General features: G+C 49.9%; 1 protein-coding gene across 3 annotated transcripts in view; it reads right to left on the bottom strand.

The window, feature by feature from the left end:
* BRWD1 (bromodomain and WD repeat domain containing 1) overlaps positions 1-21991 on the bottom strand; it is a 2304433-nt gene that overhangs the window by 1515927 nt on the left and 766515 nt on the right. For all 3 annotated transcript variants that reach the window (XM_085621250.1, XM_085621251.1, XM_085621252.1), the window contains exon 14: positions 14914-15067. In XM_085621250.1, coding sequence (XP_085477376.1) covers positions 14914-15067 — 154 coding nt within the window. The remainder of the gene's footprint in view (positions 1-14913; positions 15068-21991) is intronic.

Genomic DNA, 21991 nt, shown 5'->3' with positions numbered 1-21991 from the left:
CCCCTTCCTGGGCCACGAACGGAGCGAAAAGCAGAAGCCAAAGGAGTACGCCTGGTCGAAAGGCCCAAGGACTTAGCCGTAGCCCGCGAGTCCTTAAAGCGCTCCAACGCATTATCTGACTTGTCGCCAAAAGGGCGAGTGCCATCAAAAGGCATGTCCATCAGAGTGTTCTAGACATCCACCGAAAAGCCAGTCGTCCTCAGCCAGGCATGACGGCGTAGCGTCACTGTCATGGAAATCGCTCTGCCCAGCGAGTCGGCGGTGTCAAGGCCACAACGAATCGTAAACTTGGCTGCATCTCTCTCCTCAGCAAAGGGAAAGCACTGACCGGGCCTCCTCCGGACACTGAGGCAGCACATGCGCCACCGTATCCCACACAGAGTGGGAATAACGGTCCAAGAGGCATGCAGTGTTCACAGACTGCAACCCTGAACTGGTGGAAGAGAAAAATCTTCAAGAAACTGGAGAAGTTTGTGCACTCCCTATCCGGAGGTGCGGAAGGAAAGGCGCTTGGGGACGCAGAGGCTTGGACAACCAAGCTCTCAGAGGTAGGGTGTTGGGGGAGGAAAATGGGGTCGCCCGGGCCAGGCGATGGCATCGGGCCACGTTCCTATCCACAGGAGCCCCTGTGTTGGGCCTAGACCAGGTGCCCAAAAGAACGTCCGCAAGTGCATCATTAAAAGGCATCAGCGGTTCCGCAGAGGAAACAGTTGGCCGAAGCACTTCTGTCAGGAGGTTAGTCCTGATGGCCACTGTAGGAAGCTCGAGGTGGAGAGCCTCTGCCGCCCTACGCAACACCACTGAAAAAGTACCACCCTCCTCCGTAGCCACGGTAAAAGGAGAAAAGGAGACAGTGTGCCAGGTTCTGGAGAGAAATCCAGATCACCTGCATTCTCCAAATCCTCTGCCCAGTCCGGGTCTAACTCGCATTGGGCTGCGAGAGGGTCCCAGTCCTCCCCGTCTTCTGTGACCTATTGGGGGGGGGGGGGGGGTCAGCCGATGCCGGCAGCGGTGCCATAGACGTCGGTGGAGGTCTAAATATGTCAACCGACATCGGCTGGGATCTATGCATGGATCCATGAGGGTCAGTCTTGTCCGGTTGCAATCGACCTTTAAGAGCGGTCACAGCGATTAGAGTGCGCTGCGTATATTGCTGCCTTTCTGCCGTTTTAGGCGTTTTTTAAATTTCCCGTTTTGTCTATTTGTTTTATTTGTTGAGTTTGCTTTCTCCCCTGTTTTTATTCTTGCCCACCTACCCGCACTATAATTGTGGAATCACCGCGCTTTGCGGGTCCTGTCCCCGGCTACTCGGCACATGTGGCGGCCATATTGGGTGAGTCACAGTCTCGGGCGGCACTAGTTTGTTTCTAGTTCTAGCGTCACAAGGACGCTTGACCTCTTTTTAAGGAGGTCATGCTTACGCGCAGCGGACGCGCGAAGCGGTCGCGCCGGGTCCCCGCCGGAGTCACGCCAGAGTCCAGCCCATCGGTGCCCGTCCGGGCCCAGACGGGCCTAGGGCCAGTCTCTCTGTCCAATCCTCTAGATAATGCAATTATATACTCTCGTAAGGATATGTTACGATTACGCCCTTTCAAAGATACTACATGCAAGTACATTCACAAAGGTCCCAAGCTATTCGCTGGATGTAAGTCATGTCAGATGATTCACCCAGTGAAGGGTAAGAATGTTTTGGCTATGGCTTTATTGAACTGTAGATCACTCCCGAGCCACTCATTAGAAATTTATTTTCTTTTACAAGATCATGACTTAGACATTCTGTTTTTGACGAAAACTTGGATGACATCTGGTTCTGGGGTGGATATAGTTCAGGCCCTACCCCCAGGCTTTTTAATATACCATCTGGATTGGCCTGTGGGGCAGGGGGGCGGGGGGGCGGCATAGCTATTATATACAGAGACACTTTTGTATGTAGGGCTCAGGCTGGGGGGGTACTAGACTGCAAGAGCTGTCAGTTTTCCCTACGGATTTCTAGTACGGTGTCGGTGTCAGGCCTACTGGTTTATCGCCCACCAGGCTACGTTGGTAATTTTGTTGGCTCGCTGATTGGAAACAATCACGCTATTAGCATCCTCCTCGACCAATTTTATGGCTTTAGGGGAATTTAATCTCCATTTTAATGACCCAGCAGACCCTGTGGCGGTTGATCTACAGTGCGATTTAAAAACTTTTGACCTGAGTCTAATCAACGCGGGAGCCACGCATAATAGGGGTCATCTGTTGGACCCCATTTTTTCCCAACATTTCCCACCTTAGAGCTTTGCCCTCCCATTCGCTTCCATGGTCTGACCATTTTTTGGTTTCAGTAATGTGGCAAGTGAAATCATTGGCCACCCCCCTCCCTAGGGTTTACACCTTAGAGAGAGCTTGGTCCAGGTTGTCGGTGGATGACTGGACGGGTACTCTCGAAGGTATGCGTCCTCTTCTTGTTTCTGACCCGGTAATCGCAGATACCAATTTTATTCAGTGGTTGACCAGCTCTCTCGACGTTATTATCCCTAAAAAGACAATGTATAAGAGGGAGAAGAGATTGGGCTCGGCCCCTTGGTATAAACCCAAGTTGAGATCCCTTAGGAGGGGATGCAAGAGGAGGGAGAGGGTGTGGAGAAAGGAAGGGAGGGAAGACAGACGAAAGGAGTATCGCTTGGCGATCAGGCTGTATAAATCTGCTCTCCGCCATGCTAAGGCCCAATTTTTTGATGAAAGAATAAAAAGTGCTGCTAATTCATCTAGAGAGACCTTCAAAGTGGTAAAGGAACTTCTCACAGTTCCCGAGCCCCTGATTACTCATGATAGCCCGGGTGAGAAATGCAAGGAGCTGGCTAACTATTTTCATAAGAAAATTGAAAATATCTTAAGCGCCCTCCCCCAGGCTTGCCAGAGATTAGCCACTGGCAGCCAGGCTTTTGGAGCTCCTGTCCATCTGGACTCTTTCGGGGTAGTCTCAGGGGACGAAGTCCTTAAAGAAATGGGCTCCATGAAGAGCGGATCGCCTAGGGATCCGGTCCCGATGAGATTGCTCAAACAGGTAGCAACTACTATTGCGGCCCCGAATGCGCATCTTATCAATGCTTCCCTTGCCCAGGGTCTGGTGCCACCAAGCTGGAAGAAGGCAGTGGTAAAGGCGCTTTTAAAAAAGCCAAATCTAGATCCAGCTGATTTGGCAAATTTCAGGCCCATTTCCCTGCTTCCTGGACTCAGTAAAATCGCTGAAAGATTAGTAAATCGTCAGTTGTCGCACTTTTTGGAAACCAATGGTCTGCTGCGTGATTCCCAAACTGGTTTTCGTCCTGGCCAGGGCACCGATTCCGCTCTTCTGGCAGTCGTCGAGGAAGCAAGGAGCATACTGGATGCAGGAGGATCAGTGGCAGTGATCCTCCTGGACCTTAGTGCGGCCTTCGACACTGTGAACCATCAGGTGTTGATCCAACGACTGTCAGCTATAGGGGTTTCGGGTGTCGCTCTGAAGTGGCTGACATCTTTTCTTCGTGACCGGACGTTCCAAGTCTGGGAAGGTAGTGAACGCTCGGCGTCTATCCCCCTCCAGTGTGGTGTGCCACAGGGCTCTTCTCTTAGCCCTACATTGTTTAATGTATATATAGCCCCCCTGGAGGATGTGGTGGCCCCTTTTGGTTTTAAAATCATCAGCTATGCCGACGACACGCAGCTGGTGGTCGCTCTCTCCCATCTTAACGACAACCCAGACTCTCTGCATTCCTGCATGTCCGAAATCCATACTTGGATGTGTGACTCGGCTTTAAAGCTGAATGGTTCAAAAACTGAATTAATATTGCTAGGAAATAAAACCCCTTCACTTCCTCTGACTAGCTGGCCTAGCTGTATGGGAGCTCTTCCGAGTCCCAGGAAGGAAATCAAGAGCTTAGGGATTTGGGTGGAGCAAGATCTCTCATTTAGGACACAGGCTAAGAAAACGGCGGGAGTCTGTTTTGGCCTTCTTCGTTCTGCGCGTAAAGTCATCCCCCTGCTTCCATGGCCATCTAGGAAGCTGCTCATTCAGGGGCTGATTGTATCCAGATTAGACTTTAGTAATATCTATCTAGGCGCCCCTGAAGCGAGTTTCAACAAACTCCAGCAGGTTCAAAATGCTGCTGCAAGGCTGCTTATGAACACTCCTAGGATGCAGTCAGCGAAACCCGCATTGAAGGCCTTGCACTGGTTGCCGGTGCGGGAAAGGGTCAAATTTAAGGATCTATGCCTAGCGCATAAAATTCTGCAGGGGAAGGGATCCCCCATTTTGAGGAATTTAGCCGTGCCTTATAAGGCCAATAGAGATCTCCGTTCCAACCAGAATTATCTGCTCCAAGTTCCCAGAGTGAAAAGGGCGCGGGCTGGCGGACGTAGATTCTCGGTTAATATTGCCTACTTGTGGAACGCGCTTCCAATGGGTCTGCGGTCTGAAACGAGTTTGGGTCGGTTTCGGAAACTTCTGAAAACCTTTCTTTTTCCTGCTTGACGTTCCTGACTTCTGAGCCATTTTTTCTGGTCGTTTGCTCTGGACAAGCGCTGGGATGCCCTAGGGTAACTATGCGCTATATAAAAACTGCATTCATTCATTCATTCTCGCCCGACGGGCCAAGGCTGACAGAAATTCCAGCAGCTGGGCCGGAGTCGCCAACAGGTAGGGTAGGCGGGTAGGCCGTCAGCAACTGAGTAGGCTCCGCTGGAGCCTCAGGGGTGGCATTACCCGCACCCTCAGCCGTGTCGGGCGACAGGCTAGGGGAAGGCGAAGAGCGACGTCGCTTCTTTGAATTCTTGTGCTTCGTCTTACCTGACCCCGAGTGCGAAGACTTCGTCGAACGATGGTGGCGGCTCCGCGGCCGGTCCCTCGACCTCCCCCGGTCCGGGTCCTTGAACGGCACAGAGCCAACTCCCGGGCCTCAAGCAACTTTCGGGACTGCTCCCGCAAAGTTTTCGAAGCCATGGCCGGCAGTCAGGGCCCGACGTGGGGTCGTGGTCGCGCCGCAGGCAGGAAAGACACTCGCGGTGGAGGTCCGTCACCTACATCATGCGGGGAAAAGCCTCACAAGACTTGAAACCGGGCATCCCTATACACCAGGAGTCAAAGACTCAAAGAACAGAGACAAAAAGTCCCAAAGAACTCAGTCAAAAATTGACTGGGGTACCGTTCTCTCCGGATCTGCACTTGCTGGCGCAGAAAAAGAAATAACGGACGTCAGCGAGCAAGGGTGGCGTCTAAGTATCTGCTGCAACGTCATCCCGGTGATCACAACGCCACCTTCCGATGCGCAGGGGTACTGCTGACGAAAACTTTCCGGATCCAGGCTGACGTCCGGGGGTAATTCTAAGGTAAGGAATTTATCACTAACGTGTCTCTTTCAGATACCTATAAGTCACCATTATGGCAGGCTCTTCAGTCCTGAGGGTAGGGTGCTTGGTTACAAGTGTGAGGGTGCCCCTACATGAGAATGACACCACTACAAACCCCGGAGTCGATTCTCTAGGTTTTGCAAGTGCGGTCAGCCATTTTTATAAATATTATGGACATCAGTCATTACGAGATGTCTAACTGTATAGTGGCTGCACCGAACCCAGTCATGTTTGGTATCAAACATGTTGGAATCATACTCCGATTCCAGTGTTGGAAGTTGGATCCCATTTACTGTGGGCTCCCTTAGGGCACCCTATGCTCCTGGTTACTCCCTTTCAGGGTCTGACAGCACGCTAGTGCTGCTGCCGACCACAGACCTGATTCTGCCTTCCTGCTGCTGAGCCAAGCTTGAACAGAGAAAAGTAGAACAATATGTTTCCTTTCAGAGGGAGGAGTGACCACCTCCCACACAGGACTTCGTGTACTGGGGTCAGGTGGGGTGGGGTGGGGATGCTTGTCAGAGCCACCAGACTGCTTTGAAGGGCAAATCTGGTGCCCTCCGTGTATACTCCAGTTTGAGCCAGTTCAGGGAGCCCTTGGTTCCCACTCTGGTGTGAAACTGGACAAAGGCCATGGGAGCATCCTCCCCTTGGTCCAGCACCTCCTATGGGAGGGACCCTTGAATCGTCCCTACCCTTTTCCTAAGGTACTGAAGGGCCTACTAGTGGGTGGCTCATCAGATTAGTCGTGGGACAAGACTCAAGCCTGAATCCACGTCACTCTTAGACAGTCTGGACACTTGGACTTCGCCTGAAACCGAGACTGCATCAAGGAAGGCTCCTGATGCTCCTGGTCTTGCTGTTCTGCAAGTCTTCTTCGTTGTCTGTGCTTCTTCGACAGACCTGTCGGCATCAAAGATACCCAAAGTAATCTTCCATGGAGTGAAGGAGTCACTCCCTTGCATCTGCGGGCACCGCAATGAAGCTGACTGGTCTGCTGCTCCTGTCATCCTATGGACTTCCTGAGGCTCAGCAACACAGGTGGTGGTGGTTCTGAAACTCCCTTGAGGTGTGACCTGTCCTCTCAACAACTTTGAGGCCAGTATCCCTTGTCAGAACCGCTGGGTCCGAACCCCTGTGCACCACGTCGACTTGCCTTTATGTAGGCTTGTTGGCTCTGCACTCCACAGATCTTCGGGCTACAAGAAGATCCCGCCTCCTGCATCTCTTACCTCCATGCTGAGCGTACTCACCGCATCCTCTGCAGTGGGCCTTCATTCTTGGTGAGCTGCTTGAGGTCCTCTTGCGACTTCGGCATGTGGGTCCTCTCCTGCTTTAGTGGGCTCCCCTGCTTGCTCGGGGCCTGCTCCGACTCTCCTGCAGTTGGTGAGACCCTTGAACCTTGCTGGTCCCAACGTTGCTCCTTCGTTGCCATGTCAATTGCGGCCACCAAAGGCTTGTTGGTGCTCTTGTCATACAGTGAACACCAAGTCACTGACATCCAATGTGGGACAGCTTGTGCACGGCTCCTGGTCTTCCTCAGCAGCGGCAAGGTCACTGACAACTGGTTTGAACCATCCAACATTGGTGGGCATTGCTTTTCCGTGCCTCCTGGTCACTCCTGACTGGCATAGACTTTGCCCCCTATGCTTCCAGGTTCTTCACTTCTCAAATCCACCCTTGGATTTCACCCCATGCACCTGGCTTTCCTGGTGTAGGTAAACTGGTTCCTGGGGCATCCACGGGTGGGGTGACTCTCCAAACTTCCATCCTTCAAGGAAATTCTTCAGGGTGCTTCTGAAAAACTGCAACCGCGACTTCCCCACTGACTTCCATTGGTCACACAGCTGTGTTCCCACTCTGTGCACAGCCTCCGTGGGGTTCCTGGGTACTTACCTTAGGTGGTTCCTTCTGTCCCCAGCTCCTCTATCTATTCTTGTCCAAGTCCCGTCCGCACTCCACTTGCTTAGTATATGGTTTGGCCTCCCCCTGGAGACTACTGTATTTCGTGCTACTTACCTTATTGCATTTGAAGTGATTTTGTGTATTGTGCTGATATCTCCAGGTAGGAGATATACCAAAGTGTTAATGAGTGTTGTGTAATAAATAGAACTATTTTCACATAAACGTTGTGTGGTTCTTCTTCATTTAACCTACACTAAATGATTAAACTGGTAAAACAAGCTGCTTATTACTCCTTCAAGAAAGGACTGAAGGCTGCTCTCCACAGTTACCAATTAGAGAGCGGTCTATGGTTATCAAAGACCACTAAAATGACAATAAGAGTTGCCTGGATTAGTGCAAGGTGCATCACTTAAATAAGTGTGCACCATATACTAAGCCAGCCTCCTACTCCAACCTGTTATTATTTTACTGTCTGTCATTTTTGTTTAGAGCTGCTCATTAATTAATTACTGCCAATTCCGTATTTCCAATCTACATTTTATTTTTCCAATCTAACCTTCCATGAGTACTTTCAGAGATACATATATGAATTTTGACCCAAGAGGTCTAGCTGAAATCATACATGACCATCGACAAGCATCTACCCAGAAAAATCTAATAGAAAGGAAAAACAGGTGTAAATGAGATAAATAGGCTAGGGATGAGATAAACACTAATTAACACAACCAATATGTTTGCCTTGTTTGTAACGAAAAACTTTCTGCAATGAGTAGGACGATATCTTGTTTGTATACTTGAATAGGGCTCTGTTCATGAAAAGGAAAATGGTGTGATGTAGTGGCTAATTTACAACCTGGACTGCAATCGGATCGTTTCCATTTGACCACTCTCTCTGATCTTGGCCAGCTTATTTTGTCTCCATATCCCTTTATTGATACATCAGCAAAACCTAAAGACAACATGCTGGAATCCCGTGCTACATAAACAGCTGTGCATTTCCATTAACATTTCCTGATTGTAGCCTCAATAAAGAGGTTAATGAATGGTCGGAGTCACCCATGCCTTTCCGAGCCAGTGAAATCCACATCGCTGGGCAGTGGGGATGCTTATGAAGCACAGCACATCTTAGTAAGGTTGAAATGCATTTTAGGTGATACGATCAAGAACTTCTCTGTAGGAATGGAATGCACATATTTCCTTGACAGGGCTGGGACATCTGTTTAATGGTAAACTGCCTACACTTCTGAACAAAGCAGTTATGCAACTAGACTGCTATACATTTATTGACAAAGAATCAGCATTTTTTGGCAGTTGGACCAAAGACGACAGTCTAACCTCAGAAACTCCCATCTTATTCTTCAGATTCATGCGCTCTAATGGGCTGTAACACATATGTACACTGTTATGCAGAAATACAGCTGAGAGTGTTATCAAAGTGGCCCCTCATGATCTCAGCCATGCCTTACAAGCAAGTGGCTGCCAGTGCACAACCCCTATTAGATCGTCTATCTGTCAGTCCCTTCATTGTGTAGTAGGGTTGTTAGAATCTTTTGTACACCTTACACTACTGTATTTTTCCAGTCCTAGAACATTTTCACAGCCACTAGTTTGTTGCCTAAATTTGGAGATTAATATGCCTCCTGTTTGTTTCATATGCAGAACTAGGTAACACCTCCCTGGCCTGCAATCCCCCATTGTTCCCCTTCCGTAGAGTCATTGGCATGTCTTTCAAGGAGGGCAGAAGTCTGTCATAGAACAGGCTTCATGTGTGCTGGGGACGGCACAAGAGTTTTAAAGGTAACAAGGTGGCAGGTTTGTAAAAGATGCACACTGCAATAAGCTAAATTAACTTTGACTTGAGATACAAATGGTGTATCAAGTTGCTTCATACCTCGAATTGCCCACTTTGGCCGCAGCATTCAGGAGTTAGCACAGTTGTGTGGTCAGCGTATAATCTTGTACTCACAAGTCTTTCCACAGTAAAAACAGTACTTTTGAGTGTTTACTGTCAGGACATGTAAAATACATGTCATGCCCGTGTCATGTTGTACCCTGTCTTAGGACTCAGTAGGCCTACCAGCGGGTTGACTTCCACAGATGTACAGAGGACGTAGTGGCTTTGCCATTGCTTTCACATGCAAAGTCAGGCTTGTAGTGCACCACTGCTCTACCAGTCTGTAGTCTCAGACTGGGGGATTCCTTTTACGTGGGGGATCTACAGGGTGGAACACTAGGAGGCATTTCCTTATCACTAACACGCCATGCTGAGGTGATGACAAGGAGGAACACGGTTTTGATGGTGAACAGCCATTGGGGACAGCTGTGGAGCGGCTCGAATGTACTATACATTAAATAAGTATGGAAGTGATTGAGGTCCCATTGGGGCATCAAAAAAGAAGGGGGAAACATGTTGAAGACCTTTCAAAAAACTCATCACAACTGGAGATTCAAACAAGGAAGGCTGATTAGAATCTCAGAAAGGCCTAAAGACAAACTTTAACAGTGCCCAAAGCAAGGCCTTAGAAGGAAAGGGATAGAACAAACCAGGATAACAGACAATTAGGCCGGGGGGGGGGGGGGAGGGGGGGTCAATCTGGCATGCGCCACACAAAGCCACAAACTTGTCCCAGCGACAGGCATAAGTAGTCTTTGTCAAGGGACGCATGACTGCCAGGAGCACATCCACTACCCCTAGAAGAAGATCAAAGGCATCAGCTGGTGCTGCTCATTCTCCATGCATGAAGGTGGAGATTGTGAAGGAGGCGTAGAGGGGGGCCGAACTTCCTGCAGCAACAGCAGATCCTCCAAAGGGGCCGCCAGATCAGAGGGGAGATGCTCAAGCCCAGGAGTTCTGGCTACCATTCTCTCAGGACCCAAATGCAACAAAACCATTGAGTGCCTTCAAATGAAGGTCCAGACCAATGTTACTCTGTGGCTTGTCTTTATTCTTAAATTTTTGAATCTTGCAAAAATGTGTTTCGTCTTTATGGCCTGCCTCAGGGCTTCAAATCAAATAATGTACAAGAGCAAATTATTAATTCTGTCTAAAAAGCAAAGTAAATCTCCTCCACCTAGTGAAATAAACCCAACAATTCGAAAATAAGAAAATTAAACAGATTTAAGGGACTAGATTACAGAAAGTTGCATCCAAAGTACTGAGTGGAAATGACTTGCGTACAAAAATTAAAGACGACAAATCATTTCATAGAAAACATTTCCCATCAGTGACCCAAAAATTGGTTTTCACCCAGACACAGGTGAGGGCTAAAGAAAGGGAATAATAAATAGACACCATAGAAAGTGCAGACATCTGAAAGAAATCAGAGTGATATCTGAAGTTCGCCTAGGAATGGACAATAAGTCCAGTCAAATCTTGTAATAATATCACAAATGTATCTGCGATATTCACATCCTACTGCAGAGGCCACATATGCACCTGGTATGCATGACCAGCAGGATGCAGGAGACCATTAGTCTCATCAGCTTCAACGTCTACCTCACTGAAAACGGGGAGAGAGGCTTAAAGATCAGGATCATAGCCTGAACATCCTGGACTTTTTTTCCTGGGGAAAAGGCACAAAATCGAATCACGTCTAGAATGGCCCCACTGAAGAGGAGCGTCTAAAGAGTCAGATGTGACTTTGGTATATTGATAATGAACCCCAAGGATGACAGAACGTTCACTGTAGTCTGGAGGTGGTCGACACCTTTATCAGCCAGTTGTCAAGATAGGGAAAGGCACTCCTGACCTTCGGAGTGGTGCTGCCACCACTTTAGCAAACACCCGGGGGCGTTAGTGAGACCAAAGGGGAGCACAATGAACTGGAAATGCTCCTGTCCCACCATGAACTGCAGCTAGAGCTGATGAGCCAGCATGATGGGTATATGGAAAAGGGCAGCCGGTAGATCCAATGTCACCATCCAGTCTAAACGGTCGAGGGCAGACAGAACCCGGGAGAGGGTAAGCATTTTGAAGTTCCCTACATTCAGAGGGCGCACATCTAGAATAGGCCAAAGATCTCTATCCTTCAAGGGCACCTGGAATTGGAGGAAAATGAACCATATCCTACTTCTGCCTCTAGCAATCCTCTTGTTAGCAGGATCGTGCCTTGGACTTGGAGCAGGACTTTGAGTGGGCCCGACACTGCCGCTTCTTGTGCTTGGAAACAAATGGAGTCTTGCGTTACCTGATGGCCTTCAGGTTCAATAACGTGGAGTCGTGGCCCCCAAGTGGGGATCTGTCACAAACATCTGCTTGCAACAGTCCTTACAGCTCTCTGAGACACAAGAAGAAGTTACAGATCCAAGTTTAGTGGTAAAGAAAGAAGGGAATGTAAATAGGCATGTAGGAGATGCCTAATAGGCCCCATATGTCACTTTCAGAGTGAAATGTCATCAGAGCAGTACGGCACCACCTGGCGGCATGCAGAGTGTAGTAGAGTAGGGTCTGCTATCTTATGGTCACCCCAAATTTTTGCTTTTTGCTTCACTGGTTTTTGACATATTGAGGCTGTGGGCCTGCTAATCAGACCCCCAGCCTGCTGTTCTCTCTACTAAATTGACACTATGCACTATAGGTGCATAACCAATTGGAATTGGATCACCCTGTGAGCCCCTGTACCAGTGTACACTAGGTACCCAGGGCATTGGTGTATCTAAGGCCTGCCAGGGGCTGAAGCATGTATTATGCCACCCCAGGCCTGGCCTAGCAATTTGACACAACTGGCTGATCACTCAGCTGGGGTAAGTTGGTGTAACCACCTCTTACTTAGGTGTAGTATACCTATACCTAACCTTAAATGGGACACATGGTAACCTATAAGTCACTCCTATGGCAGGCCTTGACAATCCTGAAGGCAGAGTGCTTGGATCCATGTGAGATGGTGCTCTGGCATGAGCTGAGCCTGTCTGCAGTGGTCGGAACAACTTCCTTCTACCGTTTCCAGATATCGTCATACCATATACTCTTAAGTGCATTATGAACCTCGCGGTTAAATGCTATCTTTGGTTTGGCTTCATCAAAACATGTCGAGTAAGGTGTCATACGAATTGGAATACTAACCCCTCGCCAATTCTGGCGACGGGGTTAGCATTCCACCCTTCTAGAGGGACACGACATGTACAGTACCTGAAACCCGGGTAAAATCAGACATAGCCTCAGCTCCACAAAATGGACGCTGCCACCACAGACACAAGTCTGCCCTCCTGCTGCTGGGAGTCCTTCCAGCTTGGGAGACGTGGACAAAGGGTTTCCTGCCAGGGGAGGTGCGTGCACCAACCCAGACAGGATTTTGTGTATTGGTCAGGTAGGGCTTGAATAGAATCAGACATGCCTGAGGCTCACAAGGAGCCTCGGTGCATATGCCAGTTCAAACTGGTCCCGGGGCACACAAGCCCCGGACCTGGGGCGAGCTGGACAAAGGATTGGGGGTGTAACCAACCCCCTTCCTGGTCCCACCCTTAGGGAGGGACCTAGCAGGTAGTCCGGCCCCTAGAATCCGCTTAAAGGTAGGAGCTGTGTCCTAAGACTTCAGACATCCTGGAATCAACTTAACTACAAGAAGAAGACGGGAACTTCGACGCTCTGCTGCACAGAGGACAGAAGGAAATCTCCCCTATGGTCAGGGAGTGACCATCTTGCTAACGCAAGCACCAACCAGCTACTCGACGTCTGCTTTGCCGCCGCCTCCCGCCGGAGCCCGAGCCCAGAGCCCGACAAGACCTGGACCTCCAGACCTCTCACAGCCCGATCCACAGTCCCTGCAAAGAAGGAACCCGTGGAGGCACCGAGACACGTGGAGCCAGCCATCTTGAAAGACCGACGACAGGCAGCAAGCGCGACAACAGAGGCTCCCTCCAAGTTGTGCTTTGGGTCCTGAGAAGCCCAATACCCGAGCAGCATCTGCACCAAAGGTGAGCCCTCCAGCATCTCCACGATCTGCGTGGGGCCCCTCTGCACTTTGCATCTCGACGCGCCTGCCCGGTCCCTGGCCCGTTGGCTAGTGGCCATTTTGGCGACCTTGTTTGAAAACTACGACGCTGGTCTGGTTGTTCCAGACTGGCCCCTGCTTCCCTCCAAAGGAGCAGCCCCTCTGACCTTGCTGGTCAGAGTAATCAGCTTTCTTCATTCTTCACGGCTTCTGCTTTTGCCAAGGCTTGTTTGCTTCCTTCGAGTCGCCGACACCGCCGACAGCGAGAGCCTGCGTGGGACAGCTCGTGAACCGACTCCTGGACGTCGTCGACCTTCAGGGACCACGTGGCTGCGGAGACAAGCTACCCCTCATCACCTGTTTGCACCCGACATCGCCTGGTACCTACCTGGTGCCACGCCGGTCACTGGCTAGTGACGGTGAACACTGTCCCCTCTGCTTTCAGGTCTTCTACAACTCCGATCCACCCTTGGATCCACCGCATCTCTTCTGGACCGACCGCCTGCAGCATCTTTGTCATCAGGCTCCATTGAACAGATAGACGAAACCCGACGCACTTCGAGACCTATGCACCCGCTTCCTGTGGGTGAGGTAAAGCTGGCACTCCGGTGCCCAAGTGTAGAGAAACATCTCTAGTGTCTGTGTTTTAAGTCTTAAGTTCGTAGTCCATCCAGAAGACCCTTCTAGCAGTAACTTTTGAACTTTTACGCACCCATTGAAAACCTATGGGAGCTCGCGTGTAACTTTCCTCACTGCACACGCGACCCGTGGACCTCCTGGTCACTAACTGAAGTTAGCTCCTTGTAGGCCGAGCGATTCTAGAGGCCCTAGGCCTTTTTCCCTTTCCTGTTCGTGGTACTTATACCACTATTTTAGTATATGGTTTGATCGGACACCCGGGCCTATCCATATAAAGTGCAACTTCTGTATATTGTAATACTTTCTTGTTTAACGATTTGTGCTCCTGTGCTCATAAAGAGTCTAGGGGATACTTTGAGTAATAAATACATATATATTTTGAATATATATCTGCGTGGTGTCCTTTCATTGGTATAAAGGGGGGTTACATATGGTAAAACAGCTTGCTTAACACGCTTTAACGAGTTTAGCCTCAAAGACTGCTTAGCCTACGCTACCACTAGGGCAGCTAGTCCGAAAAGGTTGACTTACAACCACACCATAAGGGTTGCTTGGCATGGTACAAGGTGGTCACTTTAACTAGTGAACAGCATATACCAGACCAACTTCTCACACAGAGCTACTATGGAAAAGTTTGCAGTTTCAGCCTGAAGCTTGGGGAAAACGTAAAGGGTGAGGAATCTGCAGGTAGAAGTCTCTATTAGAAAAAAACAAGTACAGAATAAGTGTGGGGGTGCAGCTGCTCTACATTCTGGACATGCATGAACTCTTCACACAATCATGTGTAGTACGAGTTGAACCATTCCTAATCTAACTCCTAAAAAGATCTAAAAGAGAAATATTTCGGAAAGGAAAAGACCAAGTATAAATAAATTCATATGCATGGCATACCACAGAACAAGTGAGACAATATAAAATGCATATTTGGACGGCACAGGCACAGGCAAGAAAGACAGCTAGCATCAAAGATGAAGAGCATCCATACAACAACAAAATGAGTTCAGTGGATTCTGAACAGTCTGCACATTCAAGACAATCTAACAGTTAACAATTGTAATCACATTCTACATACCGTCATATTATACAGCAGGTTTCCATTATGAGAATTCCACACTTTTATCAAGTGGTTATTAACTGCAGTAACAACATGGGTATCGTATCGATCCCATGCTATCATTGTAACTTTTGGCTTCATGAACTTGTCATCCTCATCAGAGCATGGTTCACTGTGGAGAAAAAAAGTACATCACATAACTACAATCAAATTACAAAAGGTCTTCGAAAAGCTGAACAAGAAAACAAATAAATGCACAAGTTACCTTCAGTAATGATATATCTGAAAGAAACATTGGTTAGTTATAGATTCCTTACCTTAGAATTACCCCGAGGCGTCATCTTGATCGCGGCAGCTACTTAGACGCCGCCCTCGCACGCAGACGTCCGTTCTGTACACGACTTTCCGCGCCAGAAACTGACTATTGGTGCACAAAACTAGGGCCCTGAAAGGATGTTCTTAACCCTAGATATCAGTTCGCAGAACGGGGAGGATGGGTGGGGCTGTAAGGAATCTATAACTAACTATTGTTTCTTGCAGATATATTGTTACCAAAGGTAAGTAACTTGTGCATCTGAAAGAAACTCACTAGTTATAGATTCCTTACCAAAGAATAGATACCCCAGCAATACCAACCCCGGTGGTGGGTCTGTGAATCAAGATCACACCAGAAAGTCCTGGAGAACAGAACGGCCAAAGAAACCGTCTCTCCGAACTTGGCTTTCCACGCAGTAGTGTTTGGTGAACGTGTGCAGCAATGCCCACGTGGCTGCCTGACAGATGTCATTGAGAGGCACTCCTCTTTCCAAGGCAGTAGTGGCTGCCGTCGCCCTAGTGGAGTGAGCACGCAGCCCCACCGGAGGCTCCTTTTTAGCTACAGAGTAACAGGCCCTAATATGCAACACGACCCATCGAGAAATGTTGCGTTTGTGTACGGCCTGACCCTTCTTTGCATCCACGTAGCCAACAAAAAGTTGATCATCCACCCAGAACTATTTTGTGCGATCCAGATAGGAGAGCGCACGTTTTGGGTCCAGGCGTTGGAGCCTCTCTTCTTCCTTCGATGGAAGCGGAGGCGGAAAGAAGGTGCGCAAAGTAATGGTCTGCCCGATGTGGAAGGCAGTGACCACCTTAGGCAGCAAGGATGGACGGGTCCTGAGAACCACCTTGTCCGGATGGACACACAGGAAAGGAGGTTTTGAGGAAAGAGCCTGGAGCTCACTCACCCTTCTAGCAGAAGTGATGGCTACCAGGAAAGCAGTCTTAAGAGTTAAGAGGCGTAAAGGACAATTATGAAGTGGCTCAAAGGGAGCGCACATTAAATAAGTAAGTATGAGATTCAAATCCCACTGAGGCATAACAAAAGGAATTGGAGGAAAGAGATGCGTTAAGCCTTTCAAGAAACGGTTAACTACCAGGGACTTGAAAACAGAAGGCTGGTCTGGCAGCCGAAGAAAAGCAGAGATGGCAGAAAGGTAGCCCTTGATAGTGCCCAGAGCAGAGCACTGCTGGGCTAAATAGAAGGAACAAGAGTACTTCAGAGAGAGGGGCAGAAAGGGGATCCACAGCCTTTGCTGTGCACCATGCCACAAATTTGTTGAACCTGTGGGCGTATACCGTCATAGTGGAGGGATGCCTGGCTGCCAAGATTACATCACAGACTTCGGGAAGCAGGTTGAAAGATGTCAACTGCCGCCACTCAATCTCCACGCAAGGAGGTGGAGACTGGACAGGTTCGGGTGGAGGATCGTTCCCTGCTGTTGCGACAGAAGATCCTCCCGAAGACGCAGTCTGGTCGGAGGATCTATGGCTATGTGGAGCAGCTCGGGATACCACACTCTTCGTGCCCAATCCGGAGCCACAAGAATGACTTGGGCCCAGACGCGCCTGATCTTCTTCAGCACTCTGGGCAGAAGTGGTATAGGCGGAAAGGCATACAACCGACCGCAATTCCACTCGCGACGAAAAGCGGCGCCGAGCAAGTGCAGCCTTGGAAATTCCAAACGTGCAGAATTGCTGACATTGCGCGTTCTCTTCGGTGGCGAATAGATCTAACCAAGGCTCTCCCCACCGTTGAAAGAGACCTTGCACCACCTTCGAGTGAAGACACCATTTGTGATCTATCATGCACCACGGCTGAGTTCATCTGCCCTGGCGTTCAGCTAACCTGCCAGGTGTTGAACCACTAAAGAAATGCCTTGATGTTCCAGCCATGTCCAGAGGCAAAGGGCCTCCTAACATAAGCTCCACGACCCCACCCTGCCCGGTTTGTTGCAATACCACATGGTGGTGGTGTTGTCCGTGAACACCTGCACCACTCTTCCGCGGACAGAGGGAAGGAATGTCTTCAGTGCAAGACGAATCGCCCAGAGCTCCAGGAGGTTGATGTGAAGCCCCGACTCCGCCGGAGACCAAAGGCCTCTGATCTCCGCCTCTCCCATGTGGCTGCCCCATCCCAGAATGGACGTATCCGTCACCACAGTGTGGTCAGGTTGGGGAAGGGAGAGGGACCTGCACTGACCCAATCCTGGTTCGTGAGCCACCACTGCAGGTGTTGAGGAGTGCCCTCCGAGATCTGGATGTAGTCTGACAGATTTCCCAGATGCTGCGCTGTGAGAAAGTGGCTCTGTATATACTGTTCCCAAATAGGTACAGTGTGTACAGAGTCCAAGGTCCCCAGAGGTTTGGCATAGGTTAAAGTTAGATATAACCTTACTCTCTAAAGTGGTAGCTTGGTCGAGCAGTAAGGCAGTATCAGAGGACAGTGTTAAGCATTTTGTTGTACACAGTCAGTCAGCAAATGGTTTCACACACTCAATAACTGAACTCTAGGTCAATGGTTTAAATAAAAAATATATGCTTGTTTTATTTTAGAACCAACAATTGGTATTAAAATATACTTTCTAAGAATGAGATGCTTTAGGTAAATACTTTTGCAATATGCAATTGGCTTTTGTAGAAAGTTACAGGTTGATGCAATAGGCAACACAATAATGCATCGAGTTCAATGGAAGTTTTAAGTTATTTGCAATAGATTACTATCAGGATTACTTTTGTAATTCCAGGACTGGATCCTAGATTCAGTCCTGGGACAGTTCTTAAAAACAAGTGATAAAAGTCGACTTAGTTACGGTTATGATTTTTAGGCAATATTTTGCTATTTTAAAAGTTGACACTTAGAAGAAATTTCATAGAAAACAGTCAATGATTCCCTATGGAAGAAAATTCAAGTTGCAGCTATAGTATGTTCTCGTTACTTTTGTAATTCAGTACTGGGTACCTAGACTCAGTACTGGAACCTCTATCTAAAACAGGTAAGTAATTACGTTTTCACAGTTTGTACGATTTTTAAAGAATATTTGAAGTTTGCAAAAATCGACACTTGGAAGAAATTTCACAGAAAAACAGTCAAGGATTTCCTATGGAAGAAAATTGGGTTACTGGTAAGTACGGTTGTGAATATTTTTCAGGGTCAGTGCTGGGCACCAAGATCCAGCACTGGGATCTCTCCTAATAGCAGGTGAGTATTTTCGTTTTCGTTACTCGGCTGATTTTTGGTCAATATTTTAAGTTTTAGAAACTCCATACATAGAAGAAATTTCAGAAGAAACCAGTCAATTTAACCCAATGGAGAAAATTGAGTTATCGGCTTTTGGGTAAGTACTCGACTGGCAGAGTTAAGGTTCTGGGCACAGACTCAGGGGTCTCCCAGGGTCAGGTAGATACAGTTGTTACACCCTCAGCGGCACAGGGGCGGCCGGGTGCAGAGTGAGTTATGCCCAATGTTATCCTATGGGAGGCAGGGGGGCCTTGGCTGGTGGCTGCTGACCAGCAGGCCACGCGGCTGTGGGAGCTGGGCTCCTGGTCACTTGCTCAGGGGAAATGGGGAAGTAGATAGGTGTAGAGGTTACACTGTCAGGGCAACTCGGGCGGCTGGGTGCAGGGTGCTTTTGAGCCTTCGGGCGCTCAATGGATTTCAATAGGAAAGCTCCTGGTTGGAAAAAGGCTGCAAGCTCGGGGACGAAGATTCTTCAGGTGCCACCACCACTTCGAGAGGTAAGTTGGGTAGTTGGACGATAGGTAGGTACCCAGGAGTTGGGCACAGGGGGCTGCAGGGCACCAGGTGCAGGGGTGACTTTTGGTGTTGGGAATTCTTACCCTCGGTTGATCGCGGTTGGCGGGGTACCTGGTTCTGAGGCTGCAGGCTTCGTCAGGAGCGTCGAGGGAAGTCCTTGGGTGCCGGACTCGGGGTCACAGTCGCCAGGGGGGGTCGTCCTTGTGGTATTTGTTCACTCCGGCACAGGCCAGGCTTGGCAGGTGCAGAGTGTGCAGGGTTCGCGGTTCCGGGCTGATGCCAGGGATTAGAACCTGATTTTGAGCACAGCCTCTGCTCATGGGAGTCCCAGGTGCTTATAGCCAAAGGGTAGCCAGGTCCTCCGGGGTTTGTGAGGTTGCTGGCCACAAGAGGTGCCGGGATGTAGCAGGAGCAGGTTGCAGGGTCGACAGGCTGGTAGGGCTGGGGCCAAAGCAGTAGGTGTCTTCCTCTTCTTAGCAGCTGCACGGCAGAAATTCTTTCTTCTTGCTCTTCTTTGTATTTTGGAATCAGAGGAAGGAAGGTTCAGGGTGCCCCTAAATACTAGATTCAGGCGCGTTACAGGTAGGTAAAGGGCAGGAACCAATGGGTCCCTGTCCTGGGGTGGGTACACCCCCTATTCTGCCACTCCCCTGTGGGAGGGGGGCAGTAGCCTAGTCCTGATTAGGCAGGGCCTCCCATCTTCAAGATGGCGAGTGCCCGGAGATGTGCTTCACCTCGCCTCCCCCACCTGAGGGTGTGGGGTTGGCAGGCTGGCACATCCCCTGTCCTTATTTGGGGTTTCCGGCCAGGCTTCCCGCCAGAGTGGGAGCTGCAAGTGGCCTGGGGAAGCTCACAGAGGCGGCATGCCTCTGAAGCTTCCCACGGTCCATCCTGGGGGAGGAGACCTAGCACCTCGCCCAGGATGTGCATTGTTGCAGGCCCAGGAGAGCTGGGGCTCTCCTACACAGGTGTCTAGCAACATGTCTGCTGTGTGGCAGCCTAGGCAGCCTCCCAGACCAGACGTGGAATGGAGGTTAGGTTTCAGGGGGCATCTCTAAGATGCCCTCTGTGGTGCTTGGTACTTTTAATCCCACACTGGCATCAGTGCGGGTTTAATGTGCTGAGAAGTTTGATACCAAACTTCTCAGTCTTCAGTGTTGCCATTATGGTACTGTGGAGTTCGTATTTGACAAGCTCTCAGCACCATGTACTCTTAAATGGCAGCACTGCACTTACAGTGGCCAGGAATGGACCTGGGTACTGTAGGGGCACAGGGCTCATGCTCCTGTGCCCACACCACTGGCATAGGGCACCCAGCTAGAGGGGTGGCTGATGTATGCCAGGGCAGTGTACGTGGTGGGCATGGCACACAGGGATGTGTGCCATGTCGACTCTTTGATTTGTCTTGTACCCAGACACTCAGCCTGCAAGGGCAGTGTGTGTGTGTTAGCGTACAGGGCCTCAAAGGGTGGCACAATGAGCGCTGCAGCCCTTAGAGGCCTTCCCTGGTCACAAGGCCCTGGGTACCTAGGGTACCATTTACCAGGGGCTGACATGTGGCCAGGGTTTGCCAATTTGGGTTTGAGGTTTTTAGGGAAGGAACATAGGCCCTGGGCACCTGATTGGCAGGAGTCCAGGGCACACTCAAAGTACATTCAGCAATTCAGCAAAAATTGTGGCATACCATGCAAGAAAGATGGCACTTTCTCACATGCGCCCACTGGAACTTCAGGTCCTACTGCAGATCCTGCATATGCCACCTGGCATGATTGATCAGCAGGATGCAGGAGGCCATGAGGCCCAGCAGCCCCAGGGTGATTCTGACCGAAACCAGGGACAAGGGCTGAAAGATCGGAATCATAGCCCAAATTTCCTGGACTCGCTGTTTGGGAGGATAGACCCGAAACTGTGCAGTGTCCAGAATCGCTCCGATGAAGAGGAGCTTTTGAGAGGGAATCAGGTGTGACTTCGGCACATTAATGGAGAACCCCAGCTGATGCAGGAAGTCGGCCGTAGTCTGGAGGTGGGAGACGACTGCCTGGGGCGAGCCTGCCTTCAACAGCCAGCCATAGAGATAGGGGAAGACTGAAATCCCTGATCTGCGAAGAGGAGCAGCGACCACCGCCATCACTTTCGTGAACACCGCTGTAAAGGCCGAAGGGGAGCACGGTAAATTGAAAATGGTAAAGGCCAAAGGGGAGCACGGTAAATTGAAAATGCTTGTGGCCTACCGTGAACCGCAGGTAACGCCAGTGGGCCAGCAGGACGGGGATGTGGAAATAAGCATCCTTCAAGGGCCAACACTACCATCCAATCTTGCAGGTCGAGGGAAGACAAGATCTGAGCAAGCGTCAACATCTTGAACTTCTCCTTTCGGAGAGAGCGATTGACGTCCCTGAGATCCAAGATAGGATGCAGGCCCTTGTCCTTTTTAGGAACCAGAAAGTAGTGGGAGTAGCATCCACAACCTACTACTGGGACAAGAACGCACTTGATGGATCCCTTGGCCACGAGAGTCGTAACTTCCTGCCAGAGAAGTGCCAGATAAACCTCCGACATGCGGTGGTAACTAGGTGGCATGGCTGGAGGGGTAGTCTTGAAGGGGAGGGAGTAGCCCCTTCGGACTATCTGCAAAACCCACCTGTCTGAACCGATGGTGCGCCAGTGGGGGAGGTGATGGCAAATCCTGCCGCCCACTGGTGTTTGATGGGCCTGAAAGGTCGTACTAAGAGGGTTTGGAGGCTGCTGCAGAGGAGGGGTGGGGGGGTTGGTGGACTGGTCCGCCCGCTGGCCCCCTGAACAACGACGCTGGTTCCCACATCCCTGGCTGCGCGAAGGTTGGGCACCTTGCTGCGGCCTGTGGCCCTGGGTGGGATGTAGCGGGGCACTCCTTCCGTAGCCACAAAAGGGGCGAAAAGCACACTGCGCTGGACGGGAGGAGAGGCCCAAGGACTTGGCTGTAGCCCGTGAGTCCTTGAAGAGCTCTAGGGGGTTGTATGCTTTGTCGCCAAAAAGCCGATG

The sequence above is a fragment of the Triturus cristatus genome, chromosome 8 (assembly GCF_964204655.1).
Source record: "Triturus cristatus chromosome 8, aTriCri1.1, whole genome shotgun sequence".
Classification (NCBI taxonomy): domain Eukaryota; kingdom Metazoa; phylum Chordata; class Amphibia; order Caudata; family Salamandridae; genus Triturus; species Triturus cristatus.
The sequence above is the reverse complement of the archived record's forward strand: the minus strand, read 5'-3'. Positions and strand labels throughout refer to the sequence as shown.